The sequence below is a fragment of the Paramisgurnus dabryanus genome, chromosome 21, assembly GCF_030506205.2.
Source record: "Paramisgurnus dabryanus chromosome 21, PD_genome_1.1, whole genome shotgun sequence".
Taxonomy (NCBI): domain Eukaryota; kingdom Metazoa; phylum Chordata; class Actinopteri; order Cypriniformes; family Cobitidae; genus Paramisgurnus; species Paramisgurnus dabryanus.
The window spans coordinates 27,080,617-27,099,661 of record NC_133357.1 but is presented as its reverse complement, the minus strand read 5'-3'; the positions used below and the strand labels follow the sequence as shown (position 1 = coordinate 27,099,661).

The 19,045-nt window shown below is 39.4% G+C and overlaps 1 protein-coding gene across 2 annotated transcripts in view; it reads left to right on the top strand.

Moving 5' to 3' along the window:
• Positions 1 to 1,716: 1,716 nt before the first annotated feature.
• iqsec1a (IQ motif and Sec7 domain ArfGEF 1a) overlaps positions 1,717 to 19,045 on the top strand; it is a 78,693-nt gene continuing 61,364 nt past the window's right edge. Inside the window, exon 1 of one of the 2 annotated variants that reach the window (XM_065282488.2) lies at positions 1,717 to 1,852. In XM_065282488.2, coding sequence (XP_065138560.2) covers positions 1,830 to 1,852 — 23 coding nt within the window. In that variant the 5' untranslated portion in view covers positions 1,717 to 1,829. Of the gene's footprint in view, positions 1,853 to 11,765; positions 12,376 to 19,045 lie in introns of those variants that run through there. The other variant, XM_065282486.2, reaches the window with a different exon arrangement.

Sequence of the window (19,045 nt, the reverse complement as noted above, 5' to 3'; positions counted from 1 at the left end):
GACGGCAAAAACATCTTTACGATCAACAAATGCCTTGCTCGCGTTTCTCTGTTCCTCTTTTAAAATCAATACTCTGTCGATATCTTTTAGAACAGACTCAATGTCAGAATCCACACATCTGAATTCTACAGCGCTCTTTGGTGACGTGGTTGATTACGTTACTGTTGATCATCTGTCCATCATCGTATAAAGCCCGCCCTGACAATTTGATTGGTCGACCAGCTTTGGGACTAGCATAGTAGCTCCTCAACGGAGAAACCCCAGACCGATCTTCCCGTCCTCAAAATTTTGTGGGCGGGGCTAAGATCGGCTGGCACCCAGGCTAGAAAACTCCTATAAATGCATATGCAATAAGGTCAGAAGCAAAAATAACTAGAACACACTTTTTCAGCACTAATTATCCACTGCGCGTCTTTAGTAAATACAGACAACAAAATTATGGGTTGCGCTGGCGAATTGTTAGTAAATCTGGCCCTTAAAGCAACAGTAAAGAGTTATTGCTCTTTGCTCCCCCTACAGGTTAGACGCGTAATTGTTCATTAGCACTGTCGTAACTACTGCAGCATAGCTGGCTCTGATTGGATTGTAGGTCTGCCGTAAAGCAAGTTTTTGTAGTTTTCACTCGAACTGGACTATTACCCGACGGTTGGAAACTTCTTTAGTGCGGTTTTGGCCGATAGAGGGCTGCAAAGCGAATGTGAAAGTGCCATTCACCCTGTTTTGAGTGGATGAACCACTGAAACTTTTTTGGAAACGTTATTTTAAGGTAAAAAAAACTCTTTGGTGTTGCTTTAATGAGGTAATTGTAAAAATTGCCCTTAAAAAATACCCCTTGAAATCAATTCAGTAGGTTAATACTGCTAATTAATGGAACATTTGATTTCTGATCCTGTGTGTGACACTTCTGCATTCTTGCATCAACACTTGCAATGTAACAAATTTTCCTTTAACATTTTATAACATTATCTAATTATCTAATAACAATGAATTCCGTTTTCATCATGATAATACTATATTTCATTTTCTTCTAATCCCTAAGTACAGAGGAAAGCATTTATCTAAAAGGAATAGACACCATTCAATCCTGTATACACCTTTGACTGTTCATGGCTCCCCTGGATGTTAGCTCAAACTGATTTTGCCAAGTGGTTGATGTCCTCAGGGCAACATTTTCCTAAATAAATCCTAAACCCAACCCTAACCATAACCAAACCCTAAAATCAGAGTGACATGATAAGTGAAAAACAATGGTCTAGAAGCAGCTAATCCTGGTTGTAAGCTTAAACTTAAAACAAACTGTAAACTTATTTCTGAAATCTGATTGGTTGATTGAAATGTTGTCCCAGGGTTAACATAATGTTGCCCTGAGGATATCAACCACTTGGCAAAATCAGGAGCGCTGGATTTTACTAGAGCTATTAATGTGTCAGGTGTTAAAATATTTTTTTAATTAAAGGTTTACTTGGATTCATAGTGAATTTATTGTCATTGGTATGAACCGAAAAATATTCTTCTCTTGACTCTGTGCTGTTGATGTGTGTGTGAAGCTCTCTCCTCCTGTTTCTATGGAGACCATAGAGCCAATCAGCTGCAGACTGCCTCGCTTGTAGACTGTGCTAAAGGCAGCAGATGGAGAGCGTTGTGACGCGTGACTTTAACCACCTCCCCACTCCAGCTGGTGCTGATGCTGATGCAAGCGCGTGATGTGTGTTTGTGTGACATCACAGGCAGGAACAGAGAGCTGCTCATTGTGACGCACGTGAGTGACTGAGCGTCGCGCTGCGCGTCCACACACGCTCGCAGCACAGCAGTAGGCTAGACGAGCGGTCATGGCACACAGACTCGACATGATGTGAGTATCAGATTCGCGCTGTTTAATGCGCATATGCTTTAATGGGCTCGTGAGCGCGTTTAATAGTAATATGGGCAGTGTACGGGCAGGGCGTCGCGGTGTTTACCTGACGTGCTGCTGGAAGAGCCACGATACTGATATGTGTGTGTTTATATAAAACCAGAAGAGCCCGTTTGCGTGCGTGCGCGCACGAGCGTTTGGCTGAAGCCGATTTGCGTTATACGCATGTCGCAGTCACGTGTCAAGAACATAAGATGCAACTTTAAACTTCATCTCGTGTAGTTTTTAGTTCGTTCTGTCTGTGTTTGTGGGTTTTGAAAATCTTCTCTTTATACTGATGTTCAGCTATCAGCAGAACATGTCCGTTTGTGTGGGTTTAATCTGACCCTGTCAAGGTGACTGAGGTCAGTCTGTTCACTAATGTGCAAACTGTATCTCAGTCTTAACCTCTGTTCGATGTATTATGTGGTGTTCTGCTGAAGTTCATTTGAAGGAAATGTTCATGCAGTGACACACAATCTCAGTACGCAGTGTGTTTATTCAGTGAGTGGCATTGATTTATTATCTTATTAATAATTAATACTGTAAATATGGTTATTTTTGGTTGTATGGTGTGTTTACCGAAGGGCAAGGCTTTGTATCTCACATTTTTACTCGGTGTGTTTGTTAGTATGATTTATTAAAACACACATTCATCATCCCAGGCAAAATCATATTCAGATATTTGCTATTGTCGAGGGCAGGAGGGAAATGCTTATTCTTGAGAGCATGTGATTTGACAAAAATATGGATATGCCATGATTTTTTTTTTTTAAACTGCCACACAAGTGATGAAATGTTAAAGGGATAGTTCAGCAAAAACTGAAAATTACCCCATGATTTACGCCCCCCTCAACCATTCGAGATGCATGTCCATCATCTTTCACACTAACACAATTCGAGTTATTTTAGTAAATGTCCTTGCTCGCCCAAGCTTTATAACAGTGAAACAGGGAACAACTTCTGACTTTGAAGCCCAAAAAATACATCCATCCCCCACAGATGTAATTCACACGGCTGCAGAGGGTTAATAATGGCGTTCTAATGGTAATCAAATCAGTGCGATTTTGTAGGAGAAGTATCCATATTTCAATCTTCATAATAAGTAGCTTCCGGTAAAGGCCAATGTGCATTACGTGAAGCATACGATGCATAAGATCCATTGAGAATAAACTCTAATGCTTTTTGAGTTGTTTTAGCTGGGATAACCCAAAAACCTCTTGCCTTATATCAAAATCCTTCGCTATTGTTTTAAAATCCTCTGTTTAGACTCTTTTTCATGACTGACATTGCTTTGGTGTCTCTCCTTTGTGTCTATGCGTCACTATGTCAGTATGCCAGTATGCATTGTAAAGGTGCATCCTACGCTGAAACTCTGGTGAATGCGCAATGGCCACTAATGGAACCTAGTTATTATGGTTTTTAAATTTTTAAATATGGATTTTTTTCTAACAAAATTGCATCGATTACCCTCAGAAGGCTCTCTAGTAACTTCCTGGAGCCGTGTGAAGTACTTCTGTAAAGGATGCATGCACATGTTTGGCCTTAAAACTCTTGGACCCTGTAATCTACCATTATAAAGCTTTGAAAAGCCAGGACATTTCATAAAATAAGTTGTGTTCGTCTGAAAGATGATGGACATATGTATCTCGGATGGCTTGAGGGTGAGTAAATCATGGAGTCATTTTTATTATTCACCAGGGTATTGGTTTATTGACATCTTTATGGGAATAATTCATCATTATAAAATAAACTAAGGTTACTAAATTAAAATTTAAGGTATACTCCTGCCCCTTACCATTTATGGCCATTTTTTACTGACAGTGCATGTGATTTTAAACACATATGAATTACTTGAAGCTTGTGAAGCTTGTGAAAATTTCCTGAAGAACTGAAAGCTTTGTGTGTTGTTTACTGATCTTGGATCTGAGATAAGTTTTTTCAATTGCTAAAACACCAAACCCCGTTCTCTGAACTTAATTTCCATATCATTTCATAGGTTTTATTTTTTTACGACGCCAAAAGATCGCATAGCTCATGTTTACAAGCTAGTTGTAATGGTGGCACTTGGTTAAAGTTTATATGAAAAAATGATTGCCTTAAAGGGGAATCAAACCTGGATAGCCCGTGTCGTAGGTCTGCATTTCACAAGTATCCGCTTGGTCTTGTGCTCAGCAAAAAAGCACGAACTCAAGCCATTTAACCCTTAGTTAGTGTGTAATGTTGCTGTTAGAGCATAAATAATACCTGTAAAATGATAAAGCTCAAAGTTTACGACCAGCCGATATATTTTCTTTAACAGAATTCCCCTTTCAAAGTCTACAGCGAACGGCCGGTTTGGACTACAGCCATCTACTTCCTGCTTTAATGACATCAGTAGAACTGTTTTTTACTAAACTCCGCCCACAGGAATACATCAGTCGGCAGCTAAGCTAACGGCAAGCTAAGGTGCTATTGAATAACAACACACTAAACAAACTACACAATCAAAACTCGATACGTATTTCTAAAGGAGGAACTTCATAGAACAAGGAAGACATGCCCGTTTAAAGGACAGTTATAACAGCGCTATTACAGATAAGTAAATTGTGTGAAAAATACTGAGTTTTTTTACACGTGAAACATGAACACATGTTTTATTGCGCACTGTAAACACAATCAAAGCTGCAAAAACACAGAAAGAATGGGACCTTTAAAAAAAAACTAATTTCGTTTTTTACCTCAGAGACGAACATTGTTTTAGCATTTCTTTGTTCTCTTTCTTCAATTAGTCACTTTAATATGTGAGAAGAAAAATATATTTGAGTGATTTCCAATCAATTTTACACAGGAGAATAGGATGTTAGAAGCTTTTGATTGTTGTAAATACGGAAATGCGCCTAAACTGCAGTGGTCTAAACTAGGCGTCTAAACTGATCTGTTACCTTAAGTGAATGATATATTATACATTTTGTTTTACCTCAATATAACATCTAGCCATTTCTTATTTCTCTTTCTTCATTTAGTAACTTAAATATGTGAGAATGAAAATATAATGTAGTGGTTTCCGTCATGAATAGTGTATAATGACATGTTTACTATGCTATAAAAATGGTTTACGGGGACACAGGAAGTGTCCCCATAAACTGAACAGCTAAAAACATACTAAATGGTACTTTTTCTCAATAAAGACTGCCAGCAGGTTTTTGTGATGGTTGGGATTAGGAACTAAGGTAGGTTAGGGAAATAGGATATACAGTTTGTACAGCATAAAATGCATTGCATCTATTAGGGATGTCCTGATCCGATATTCTGGATCGGTATCGGGGTCGATCCAGGCTTTTTGGCTGGACCGGATATCGGATCGAGGACTAACAACATGACCGATCCAATTATGATTCTGTGTGTTAGCTGTGGTTGTTACTGACAAGCTGTTAAAAGGACAAAGTATTATAAAAGCACCATAAAAGTTTTTATGCACTATATTCAAAGTCTTTTAATACACTCAAAATAGCTTCATTTGAAGGAACAAACGCACGTTTAAAGATATTTAAGTCTACAGAAACACTGTAACTTACTCGCAAACTGGTGAAGCGGACGGATGAAACACGTCATTCACACGCACACACAAGATAACTGTTGGCTATTTTAAAGATCTGATTTTATAAAGTCTTAGTAAGCCGTTGGATGGATGCAATTCACTACATGCTGAGCACATGACGCATCTATTCTCTTTGGGTTTTCATAATTATTAACTTTTTCCTATGAGAGGATTATTCAAGGGCATCAATTCTGCACCCAGAAAAACCATAAACGTAGTGTGTTATGACTTATGCGCATCAATTCTGCACCCAGGATGTGCATAAAAAGTCCGGTCAAGCACATAATTCCCAAAATAAATATCTGTGGCAGAAAGCACTGTACACATTTGATTACAGAAGTATTGGGCAGGTATTGGTATTGGCTGATATTCGGAATTGTGGTATCGGATTGGAAATGAAAAAGTGGTATGGGACATCCCTAGCGTCTATGGAAGTTCCCAGTAAACCACATATGCCAACGTGCGTGTGTGGATGGGTGAATTGTGTATAGTGTAGAGGTCAACCGATAGGCGTTTTTCAGGGCCAATGTCGATACCAATTATTACAGCTCGAGTAGACCTTTAAACGATATGTAAGACACAAGCCGATTAAACATCTAACCTGCTTGAAGAGGGGTGGTTATACTTTTTGTAATCCACTAAAAAGGACATGTCAACACTTGATCAGATGGATAACCAAAACTGGGATGCTCTGCGCATATGCAATCATTTTTTTTATGGCGTTTGGCAAAGATTGGGGTGTCCAAAGTCGGTCCCGGAGGGCCGGTGTCCTGCAGAGTTTAGCTAAAACTTCCCTTGACACACCTGCCTCAAAGTATCTAGTCTGCCTTGTAAGACCTTGATTAGCTGGATCTGGTGTGTTTGATTAGGGTTGGAATAAAACTTTGCAGAGACACCGGCCCTCCAGGAGCAGGATCGGACACCCCTGGCATAGAGATATACACTAGATGTCGCCATTGTTTTAAAAGTTCTTTATGTTTTTGTATTTTTGAAATGGCATGACTTACACTGGGACTGGGTACGTTTACATGCAACCAAATTTGTAATCATATTGAAGGCTCAGTTGTATTGAAAAGCCTTCATGTAAATATGATTGAGGTCGATCGGATACAAATTTGGATCTTATTCAAGGGGGTGGTGGATTTCGGTCTGTGATCCGATAATAATTCATGTAAACGCGTGAATTGTAATATTTCCTCAATCGGAAGCAAAAATACATTGTGCTCAAGTTCACGTCTTATTATTAAAAACATTGCCTTGACGCCAATTGAAATACACAGGACAATTATGCCGAAGAGTTGCTGTGTCGTTTTCTGTGCCGCTAATAAACAAATTATGAATTGAAGTACTACCTCTATAGTACTTCTATAGTATGTCCTAAAATACTATAGTATTTCTGTAGTATTCCTATAGGATTACTATAATATTTTGTCCCGAAATACTACAAGATTCCTATAGTGGACCTATGGAGTAGTTTGAGGTCTATACTCAATACAGACTGCAGTCTGTGAGTTAGGGATAACTGTTAGCACAGTCCCTCAAACTTTGTACTACTGGTCACTGTTTTACAAAAAGAATAATAGTTTGAAGTGAAGCATACGTGCAATTGGTAAGTGACAAGGTTTTATGGAGTTATAGTATGCAACATATACGAAAGTTGATTTTGTTATAGACCGTTTCATCAGAAGCACATGCGGTGATGCAAACTTTACTTCCGGTTTCTGTTTGTTTAATGGTCTGACTAATTGCTAAACTGAACTTGTCAAAAATAACAAATGTTTTGGTTTTCTAGCTAATCTATGTGTTCTTTATTTAGCTTTTTATAGAAATAAACTCCTTTAAAAGGACTTTGTTTTTTATTCATAGCGAAGTTTATCAGAAGTTATGTGTGTTCCACGAAAGCCGCTTGTTTATGTTGTTACTGCTGAACCCTTTGCTAATGTTAACGCTGCAGCTATCGCAAACAAAATATGTCTGGAAACGACCATTTGGTTTGGTCATTGACCCAGTTTTTTATTAAATAAGGGCAAATCATAAGCTATTGGAGTTAATTTTGCAATGTATCGTTGCCGGTCGTCAGCATGCAATACGTCACTTTTGTCATTCAAATACACACGCTGTTCGTGCCGTTTTCCCCCACGCTGACTCCACCCTCGCCATGCCAGACCATGCCCCCAACTATGACTAGATGCCCACTGAACGTATGTCACATGATTCTCGTCACAGAAACACACAATAGCAAGGCAATGGCAACATGCATTATTAGGGTAACATTAATAGGGTCACGCGCTGTTCGCACAATGAACATTCTGCAGCGTTTATGTGTACTTATAAAACATTAAGCTACTTAAACCAAAAAAAAGCATTGTGCCTTTTGAACGTTTGTTTTCATTACATATATCTGAAAACTTCTTAAGAACAACTTTTTCCAACTCAGCTTTGACTTATCCAGAGATAAAGCGTGAACTCGACGAGAGATGCTGTTGTCAGCAGCTTGCCGTTGCAAAGTCCTCTGCTTTTTTCTGCGGGTGAAAGATGAAAGGATTTCCTTCATTATTTATTGGTATTTGGTTTGGTAAAAGTCATTGGGATGCTTTTAGTATAGCTTTGAACGTCTATTTGGGATGGTTCTGAGACGCGAGTCTGAAAAACACTGGCTGTGCGTTTGCGCAGATGTTCGGTTCGAATTCTATAGAATGTACATGTAAACAAAAATTTGAATCAGATTGCGATGTTTAGGGTGCATGCAAGCTCTATTGCCATAACCTTCAATTGTATTAAACTCAGTCAGATTAACACAATTTTGTTATGTTTACCACATAACAAAATTGTGTTAATCTGACTGACTTTAATAGCCACTGACTTGCAAATGCCAACTCTGTCAACTGCCCGAAATGTAGTAGTGTGCATTGGCACTGCCCTCACAATTCGATTAAATTACAATTCACCAGGTAATGATTCAATTCAATTCGATTCTACGATGCATCAGAATTCTACGTACACAACAAGACAAATTTTTAATAAGTGCAACTATTCTTAGCAGCTTTAAGACAATGACAATTAAATACCTGAGATGAGAATTTACACACAGCGTAACTCTTGTCTAGTTTCCCATTAACTTCGTAGAATCCGAAATGTGCCCATATGTCCACTTTCCATGGAAAAGGGTGCGTTTTTATTTACCCGTCTATCACAGTCATCTCTCTCCACCTCAGCCATCTTGATTGTTGTTGTTATGCCCCCGGAAGTAATTGAAACTAGGGGTGTACCGGCTTCAGAATTGGTGATGACGGTTATGACGTGAGTCAAATGTGACGGTTCGTAACATAACCGTCGGTGGGGGGCGTTTTGCTCGTTTAAATGCTCGTGGATTGACGGGAAAGTGTCATTTTACCATAAAATCATGAATGTGATGCCAAGTGTGTTTCAAACAGTAATAATGTTGAACAATTTAACAGAAAGCAATGAAATATTTAAAAAACACACTATTGCCAAAAGACTGCGCTGTGACTCTCTGCCCAGCATAAATTAATCCTCTATCTTAATAATCTTCAGAGAAACAGATTTGTGCATTGGGCTTTTTATGTCTGTAATTGTGTCTATATCTGTCATTACACGGACCAGAACAGCACGAAAACCATGTGGATTAAAAGCGTATAGAAGAGGTTTTGCTCATAAATGCAGGTAAAAGAAAAGTAATATGAACTTGAGATTGTTATTAAACTGCACACTATGCGCTGCAAACGCAGCCGGTGTAATAGCACAATGGCCACGCGCAGCAAACGCTCTCCGCAGACGCGCTGCACAGTGCTCACCCGGCGTTGGAATAAACTAGACACTGATTAGCTACTTGCTCTACGTTTCTTTAAAATTAACAGCAAGCAGTGAATGTGCGTTCAAGAGAGTTAGTAGATTAGCATGGGAGGATTTGATCTTGAAAAGCGGAGTGTTGACGCCTTTCTGCGGTTAAAACAACATTCCATCTCATGGTCATTCATGTTTATTTGATGCTATAAATTAACTAGAAGGAAGAGATGATTTGAAAGGTGAGACTTTGTTTAATATGTTAAATCTCAAAAGTAACCTGGTTTGTCCTGTATTTCAGCGCGTTGTCAGTGTTACTCCGCTCTGCATTTTTCACTGCGTGAGAACGTGAGGGGGCGTGTAACACAGACTGTTAACAATTGTTTTTAATTAGTATTTTAAAATTCTTTATGATACATTTAAAAAATATATATATTTTAATAACACCGTTTTGGCGGTTATAGAGTTCTAATGACGGTGTTCAACTATAACCGTCGGTCTCACTTTGATATAATGACCGTCACACCCCTAATTGAAACTTCACAACTTTATTGTCCACTCGAGGCCAGAAAATAAACAGTGACATAATCGATTACGGCACTTTGCTGCATCGATGCTGAATCGTGCATGCGCGCATTGCGATGCATTGCCAAATCGATTATTGTTGACACCCCTACCGAAATGCGTGCTAAACTCTTGTATTTCAGTGTCCAGCTTGCTTGCCAAGCGAAAACATTGTATACAAAGCAGGTCCAGTTAGCAAGTGCTTTCGTCAGTGTCTTCAGCCTCCTGCGCTGATTGGCCAGACTCGTGACTCCCAACAAATCAGAGGGGCGGTGGGGGCATTGCTGACTAAAGTGCCATGTTCCGTGGCTTTTAAAATGACCCATGTTGATAATCTGCACAATGCCTAATATCAACGTCGGTAATTGGCCAGATCGACAATTGGTCGACCACTAGTGTAGTGTTTTGACAAAATTAGTCATAATTTTGGATGAAATTTTGCTCAACCAATGGTAATGAACATGTATTTTTCTGCAAGCAGTATGGCTGCATAATAAATCGCATGTGATTTGTTATGTGCATCTGGTCAGTAAATGCAGTTTCTTGATTAGTAGTAAGAAAACTATGGCTTTGTTTAGTAAATGCTGCTTCATCTGAAAGCAGGTGATGGTGATTTACTACTAGTCAAGGGAACGGACTTTACTTAAAGATGCCCATAACTATCGCATGCGATTTATCGTGCAGTCCGAGCAAGCAGATGCTATTGTTGTTTTTTTTCTGTAGTATCTAATAAATATGCTGTAGTTTTATATATATTGACTGGTTTTGTGTATTATCTGAAAGTATTGTTTGATTTTGAGCACAGAATAAATTATTTTAAAGTATTTGTGAGTTAGAGGTTCTATGAATGTAGTTTGAAGATTTGGTATTGTGTTTAAGGTTTTGAGAAAGTGGGCAATGGTTCCAGGAAATGTGTTTTAGCATTTGTGATAAACTGTCATATAGGTTTCTATAGGTTTGTTAGTTGGTGGCTGTGTGCTGGAGAGTTACTGAAGAGTTATTTTTGATGCCAAAGTCTCACATTTAAGCCCAGGGTGCAGTGAACTGTTAAAGCCGCTATTAAAACTTCTGAAGTGTCATTTGTGCTCCTCATGAAGTCTACTTCTTTGGTTGTCTCTGAAACATGGCTGGCTGTGCTTAGGGCTTTTATCTTTTCTCATTTACAGTAAAGACATCAGGAAAATGCAGACTATGCACTTTTCATTTCAACTCGAGGCAAATTTTGCATTTGTTTGCTTTTCATAAAACACAGACGTAAAGATAAATACAATCAAGCAGAAACAAACTAATAACCTGTATATCTGACCCCAACACTGACTGATTTTGAGATTAATACACACTTGTTACAAAAGATACACACATTCACTGATCATCTATGATTGTAAACACTTTTCCAATATGTCTGTACATTTAATAAAAGCAATGTCTGTCCATCCTGAATGTTTAAGCAGAGCAGATGTGATTGTGTTGAGAGGAGCCACCGTGTGCCACCTATGATCATTGACTTTTATCGTATGTGTAGCACAAGTTTATCAATTTGATAGTGCTGCTGATGATAACATAATGCTAAATTACCCATGATGCCTCTGTCACAGTGTGGGGCGCTCCCCCTGATCAGGTGATGTAAAGCCGGGATGATCCAGAACATCACAGAGACTTGAAAGTAGAAACACCTTAACATCATCAAGCAACACCCTGGCAAATACCCATACACTCCAGAATCATGTGGCATTAAGTTCTGGACCAACATCACTAATATCTCTCGTACAATAACGTTCAATTCACAAAATGACTCAAATCAAAGCTGTAGACTTTACCAGTGGAGAACATACAGTACAGTGCGTGCTTTATATGTATGACATCATAGTTTTAGGAATGAGGGAGTCCCTCCCCTCCGACAGCGAAGCCAGCAGGGTATCGCCAGCAAACCATTCGCAAGTTCAGTACTGATGTTGTTGCTAGGCAACCAGCATTCGGCATACATAGGTGGACATCTCTTCATGCATGCGGCAGATGAAATGCAGTTGTAGAGGGAAAAATCCTGCAGTAGGAATCACCTGTGCTCTTGAAGTTCATCCTGTGATTCAGAACGTGCGAGTGGATGTTTGGATCCGAATGGATGGGTTGAAATGCATGTCGGAGACATCGTCCTCTGTGTGTGCTGGATTTATATATGTAGACACTGGATCTTACGGGTTGGTGCAGTGAGGGTGAATCTCTAACTGACCTGGTTTTCATATCAAGGCAGCATTATAGCACAGAAGACATCACTGTTGACTATTGGACATCTTCTAGATTTAAGGTATATAATGACGGTTCAAGCAGAAAGCTGTAATCTTTGACTCCCATCAGATGTATTACAGCCCTGCAAGATTGCAGTCATCTTCTCTGCTGTGTGAATCTTTGGCTTGTATCTCTCAGGTGAATATGGAGGTTGAAGGTTTTGTTCAACTCTGAAGATGTCAAGATTCAAAGCTTTGTGTTTAGATTACTGGCAGTTTCTGTGTCTGCAACCCAACAGTGCATTTTTCAAAAGGTAAGTTCGATTCTGCTACACGTACTGTAAATACTCAGCTTGAGCCTTGAGATGAGAGCCGGCTGGGAATTTCAGATACATTCTGAATTGACTGTGTGCTGTATTTCAGAGTTTCTTGATATGTACGGTTACTGTAAGAGGGCTGACATTGGTAATTGATAACAAGAAATTATTAAACTAAGAAAACTAACAGAAGTGTGTGTGACTATACAGCATCTTCTGTACTTTACTCCATTAATCCAGCAGCATCCCATCCCATTTTGTAAGTTTTTATTGGGATGTTATTTTGACTTCCAATATTGAGATACTGAGTTTTAGACCAAAGCAATTTAGCATCAAATTCAATGTTATTTTTTGGGGGGAAACCTAATGAATGATGTTTGACCTTAGTGTTGACCTATGATCTGTATGATATCAGCAAGCGTTGCTTTAAAGATTTATAAAGGTTTATAATCTGAATCAGTGCATGTTCAGTTTATTTATTGCATCTTTCATGTGCTTTCAAATTTTTCTGTAATTCAGTTTATACTGTATGTTGAATATAATATATAAAGGCAATTTATTTTAGAGCGTACATCACATTCTCATTGATGATGAGATTTAAAAAAAAGTTTAAATTCTCTTGGAATAATGTTCAAATTAAAATCTGTTTCATGAGTAGAAAGTACACACACAGACAGTACAGTCATGAGTTGAATGTGATGATTATCTAATGATTGGTTTCTGGTTATCATTGGACAGAGAGTAGTTTTACTTTTGTGATGTTTGTCATAAGTTTTATCTTCACTAGATGAAGGAAGTTTCTTGTAGTTGTAACTGTAACAGTTAAAGGGCCATTTCATCGATAGGAACATTAATATTTGTTGAAAGTGGGCCCATTTTGTAGTCGAAATGTAACATAAATTTAGAATTTTGTGCCTGTTTGACCGAGAAAAGGCAGAACGTGACTTTAGAGCACATTTGTATGAAAAACTACAACTCCCACTATGCACCACAATGCACAGCACTGCAAGCCACTCCCATTAATCGGAACACGGCTCAGATATGCTATTGTGTACATAAATGACACCACGTTAGTAAAACAAAGAAAATAGCTGCCACTGTGTCTGACAGATACCAATCATGACTTACTTTTAAACGTGATGTTACGTTGTGTTACACACAATAACACTCTAGCCTGGTGTGTAGCAAAGTCAAACAGTAACGTGCGGTTTCAGATCCGCAGTACGAATGTCTTTACAAATACTTAAAAAGGGTATGCATATTAAATGTTTATTTAGTTTTACCAATTTTCTTTTTGTCTCTTGTTTACTGTAATTACATCTGTGTAATATCAGCCTCATTGCTTTCACATAGACATATAAAACACCGCTCAGATATGCTATTGTGTACATAAATGCCATGTTAGTATAACAAAGAAAATATAAACACTCACTTTACAGTCAGACGTCCGTTTATCCCTGCATCCTCCACACAAACGCGTCCCCTGCATAATATCTCCACAGACGCGCTGCCTCAGCTCTGTGCTCGTAAGCCGAAACACGTCTTTGAAATAAACATGTCCAAACACGCGCAAAGTTGCTCTCTTGCCTCGAAACATTCACCAAACAAACGTCCATATCCTTATCTGATGCAGAAATGTTATAAAGCAAGCACACAGCGAGAGTACAGGCACTATCAGTCCGGGCTTTTCTCTACGCAGCAGAGGCCAATGGTTGTGGCGTCCTTCCCGGGCTCCTCTACTCAGCCGAAGCCCAGGCTCCGGCCTACTCCTCGGGCTTCTGTTCCTCCATCTGCCTAAGCTCTTTGCTGTATTGTGGTGCAATGAACAGCGGATTAGAGCATCACGCTTGCGAAATCACCCTCTTCTATATCATATTGATTAACTTCCACTTTTATTGTAACACAAAGTCTGGCTTGCTCCAAAATGTCTGTTTAGCTTAGCTTAGCATAAAGATGGCAGCTGATCGTTTTTTTCCGTCTGTTCGTATATTTTCGTAAGTCCCACCCACTGATCTGTAATAGGTCTTTAGCGTGAGTGGGTCCCACCCATAGCCCCCACCTTGGAAAAATGAGGAATGAGTGTCTGTAGTCTTTCACACTCAACAGAGATACAGGATTTCCTTCTTTCAATGACGCAAAATGACGATTTTTACATCACTGAAAGAAGGAAGTGCCTCACTGAAATGAGCATTTCTCCCGTCTCAGGGGAAACTGAGTGAATAATGCACAACCATTTAAAAACATGACTGGGGTTCTAACGATACAAAGCTTAATGCAAATGGGTGAAGTTTCCCTTTAATAAACTATACTGTATTGTACTGTAGTTGATCCTCAGGTGATATCAGATTGTAGATTTTATTTACCTAATATGATAACTGAATGATTGGTTTGTTCCAGTGTGTTGGGATGATGGATGGTTTTATCACCTACATCTGGTGTTCATAACCTTATTGTCCATATAAAAGAAGGCACAGCAGGCGGACGCTGGATTCTTGTTTTAGATTCTTGTTGTTTTGATTTTTGTTTTTGCACATGTACATTAAACGTCATGTATGCACAGATTTGGGAGGGTTACTCTTAAAATATATTTATTTAATTAGTTACAAGTTACTTCGTAAAAAGGTATTCAGTAACCTAATCCAAGCACCAACATACTGTATAAAAGTAATGTAATCTGATTCCTTCAAGGTCATATACATATGCGCACCATTCCACGCATTGTAAACAAACAATGGCGGTGCGTTGAATACACGGAATCCTAGTTTTCCTCATCTACTTTGTAACTCATGATCAACAAACAAAACAAAATAATACTTTAATGGCATTGATAAACCTGGGTTTTTTTCTGTGACGGGAAAGAAACGTAAGCCATCAACATCTAATTATTTACGCGAGAGGCAGTCGGGAGCCGGTTGCTTGTTCTCCCAACAGCATTTAGCTTTCTAATGCTAACACATTGACCCCAAAGGATCTTATGAAAGAAGTGGTGTATACCACTGTTCAACTAAATGAATATAACATGGCAAAGATGAATGCACATTTTAAAAAACATAATGGATTTATTGCATTTTGTGGAAAAAATTTGTTTTTATAATAAATCTTTTAAAATCAAGTCATGGATTTAAATTTTGTATGTTTTATAACCTAAAGATGCTATGTGAAAGTTTGTAACAGAAAATAGTGGTTTTCATCTTGTCACTTTCTTGGTATAGAAAACACATTTTTACCAAAATTAGTCAAAATGGATTTATTGCGTTTTGGAACCAAACTCTTCATATAAACCTCTTAAACCTTGCCTCAGCGCTGGCGCTGCAGCCCTCCTTGTGTGAAGACCTACGAGTATAAAGACCTGTGCCTCTACCTGTGCGACTCCACCGAGCAAGGACACCGACATGGCACTTGAGTATTGTTTACTTTATTTTTTCACATACTATTTACGTTTTCTACTTTCAAATACCATTGTGTTTTCAGTACATTCCAGTCATACACAACAGACACCACCTGAATTTCAGATGCAAGACACAACGTACTTAGTCCATTGTGCGACCAATCCACAACTCACCTCCAACACCCCTGTCTTTTTCTGTGGGAGTCTGGAACTGCCAGTCTGCCTTCAACAAGTCTGCCTTCATCCATGCCTTTGTCATACAGTTGGCCTTGAACATCCTAGCTCTGAATGAGACATGGATTCGTCCAGAGGACTCTGCCACATCCGCTGGCCTTTTCTCAAAGTACTCTTTCTCTCACTCTCCTCGCCAGTCAGGTCAAGGTGGTGGCACAGGTTTGCTTATTAACAATAGCTGGAAGTACTTTTGAATACTATATTGTTAACATCAACTCTCCTATTCAACTTCCTGTTGTAGTTTAGCGCCCTCCAGGTCCACTTCTGGACTTCATAGAGGAGCTTTATAGCGGAGGATATGCTTCTCTCCACTTTTTCTGAAGACTGCAGCCCTCTCATTGTACTCAGTGAATTTAACATCCACCTGGAGAAACCCTACGCTGTGGACTTCCACATACTCACCTCCTCATTTGACCTAACTCGCCTCACCACTGCTGCCACTCACAGATCAGGAAACCAGCTTGATCTCATCTACACCCGCAACTGCTCTACGGACAATATTAAGGTCATTCCTCTCCATCTATCTGACCATTGTCTTGATCACGTTCAACATACACCTTCCTACATCACACACACCCATGCCGCCTCCAGTTTTTTTTAGGCGTAACCTTCACCCTCTCTCCCCAAGTACCCTCTCTGCACAGGTGCCATCTTCTCGTCCATCTCACTTCCTGTCTTAAGATGCTAATGCTGCCACTGACACCTTATGCTCTACTCTAACGTCATGATTAGAAACTCTTTGTCCAGTAGCTAGTGCTACTTCCTCTTGCCCATGGTTGTCCGGTATTCTCTGCTAAATGATGCAAATCTAACAACCGGGCTGACCCCTGTCACTTCCAGTCACTTCTCTTCTCTTTCTCTGCTTCTGTAGTAGCTACAGCCAAAACATGCTTCTTTACCACCAAGATAACTAACGCACCCAACACAAGGCAGCTGTTCTAACCTTTCAACTCTGTCCTCTGTCCCCCTCCACCCACCTCCTCTTTGTCGGCTGATGACTTTCAAACATTTTCACCAACAAAACTTTATCTATCAGTAACCTATTCTCTTCACCACTTATCTTGGAATACACTACACTTACATATGACTTCAATTTCTCCTCTTACTCTCCGCTCACTGACACCAAATGTATTAAGCTTCTCTCCACCCACCCAACCACATGCCCCCTTGACCCAATCCCCTCCAATTTATTACAGGCCATTTCAGACACGCTCACACCAGCACATCATCAACACCTCCTTTCTCACAGGGACATTTCCATCCACTTTCAAGCAGGCCCTGTCACAACACTGTTTAAAAAAGCAACGCTGAACCCCTCTCTTACTGACAGTTACCGACCCGTCTCACTTTTTCTGTTCATTGCGAAAACCCTTAAGAGAGCTGTTTTTAACAAAGTATCCCCCTTTCTTTCTCAGAACAACTGACTCGATGACGAGCAGTCAGGCTTCAAATGCAACCACTCCACTGAAACGTCACGTTAGCAATATGGCTAACAAAAGCAGAATCCAAATCCTCATTTCTGATTGGCAGCCTTTGACACAGTTAATCATCAGATCCTACTTGCCACCCTATCAACGCTAGGGATCATGGGTACTTCCCTCCAATGGTTCAAATCTTAAGTCTTAAAAAACAAGTATGTTATGTAAATGTGTAAATTTTATAATGCTCACTGAAGCCTTGATCTTTCTTAATGTGGCCTGGGATGTTGGCAGTGGAAGTTCCCCTACCTATACAGCTAACATCTTTTTTTGTAACAACTCTGCAAGAAGTGATTTAAAAAGTATGTGAGTAGACTACTTTTGTGTTAATTTGTACAGTTTCCAGAACCACTAGAAAACTTACAATTGCAATCTTACCAACCACAGAATTTTAAAGCACTAACAAACACAACATTTAAGTTAGCATGATTTTCGCCATGGGTAGCATTATCTGAACTAGCTCTGTCAATCGCAATATGATTTTGTGCAGGCTTCATAGAGTAAGCATCTCCTCATTATCTGCTATCTGCCTGTCCTCTAAAAACACTGTAATAAAACACGGTTTCTCTAGACAGCCCAGGATCCTCAAACTGCAACAAAAACAAAGTGGTCAACATACCACCACGAAACATAACAAAGTGTTCCAACCATTAAACGACAAGAAGGATTTGGGAGTGGGGGTTGGACGTGTTTATAACTCTTTCAGAAAGCATGGAAGGGCGGGGGAGGGGATGAGTTAGCTAAGCTCTTTTTAGTTTGACAACACTTCGAAAGTCAACAAGAAGTGACGTCACACAAATACGCTTAGAGCGCCTTTAAAGATGACGGAAATCTTTATAAAAGGTGTTCTCTGTGCTTTCTTCAGAAGAAGAATCTTTGCAAAGTAAAGAAGAAAGTACATGGTTACATGCTTTGGTGGTGTTATCCAAAGTTTAGGAATGCACTCTATATTTTACAAACCCAACATTCCTAGCAGCTAATGTAAAGAATGTATAAGCAGACTTTTAATTAACAGATTAGAAAACCAAACTGAATACAAGAACAGCTGTTACTTCAAGTCCAACTTGTACATAAAGAAAGGCAACAGCCATTTTAGTAATGTTTTTATATTGGTTTTCGGAACTTAAAAGTCTTCTGCATTCCCCTTGGGGGGGGGTGTAATACTGTTTCATGCATTCTGAATTATTAACACAATTCAAGAGTTGTAACCCTCATGCTAAACATAAACAAAGTGTCGAAAAAGCATTTGAGCTTGTGACAGAGTATTTCTGGGCCAAACTCACGCCTCCTTTTTTTGGAAAAGTTTCTGAAAGTTTTTTTCGAACGGGGCATCTGTTACGACTGATTGACCCCATATTCCTTTTATGGGTCTTACACCCAGAAAAGCACGCCTGGCCTGCACATCAAGTGAGAGTGAGAACGCGCATTAGAATTGCTCCGTCGAGTAGAAGTCACCGGTGGTATCGCTGCACAGCACGCGACAACTGTTTTATCAGGATGGTTCAACAAAAGAAGTGTGTTTATGGATTTAAGGAAAAGAAAACCTTATTTAGTGTTACCTGTCTTA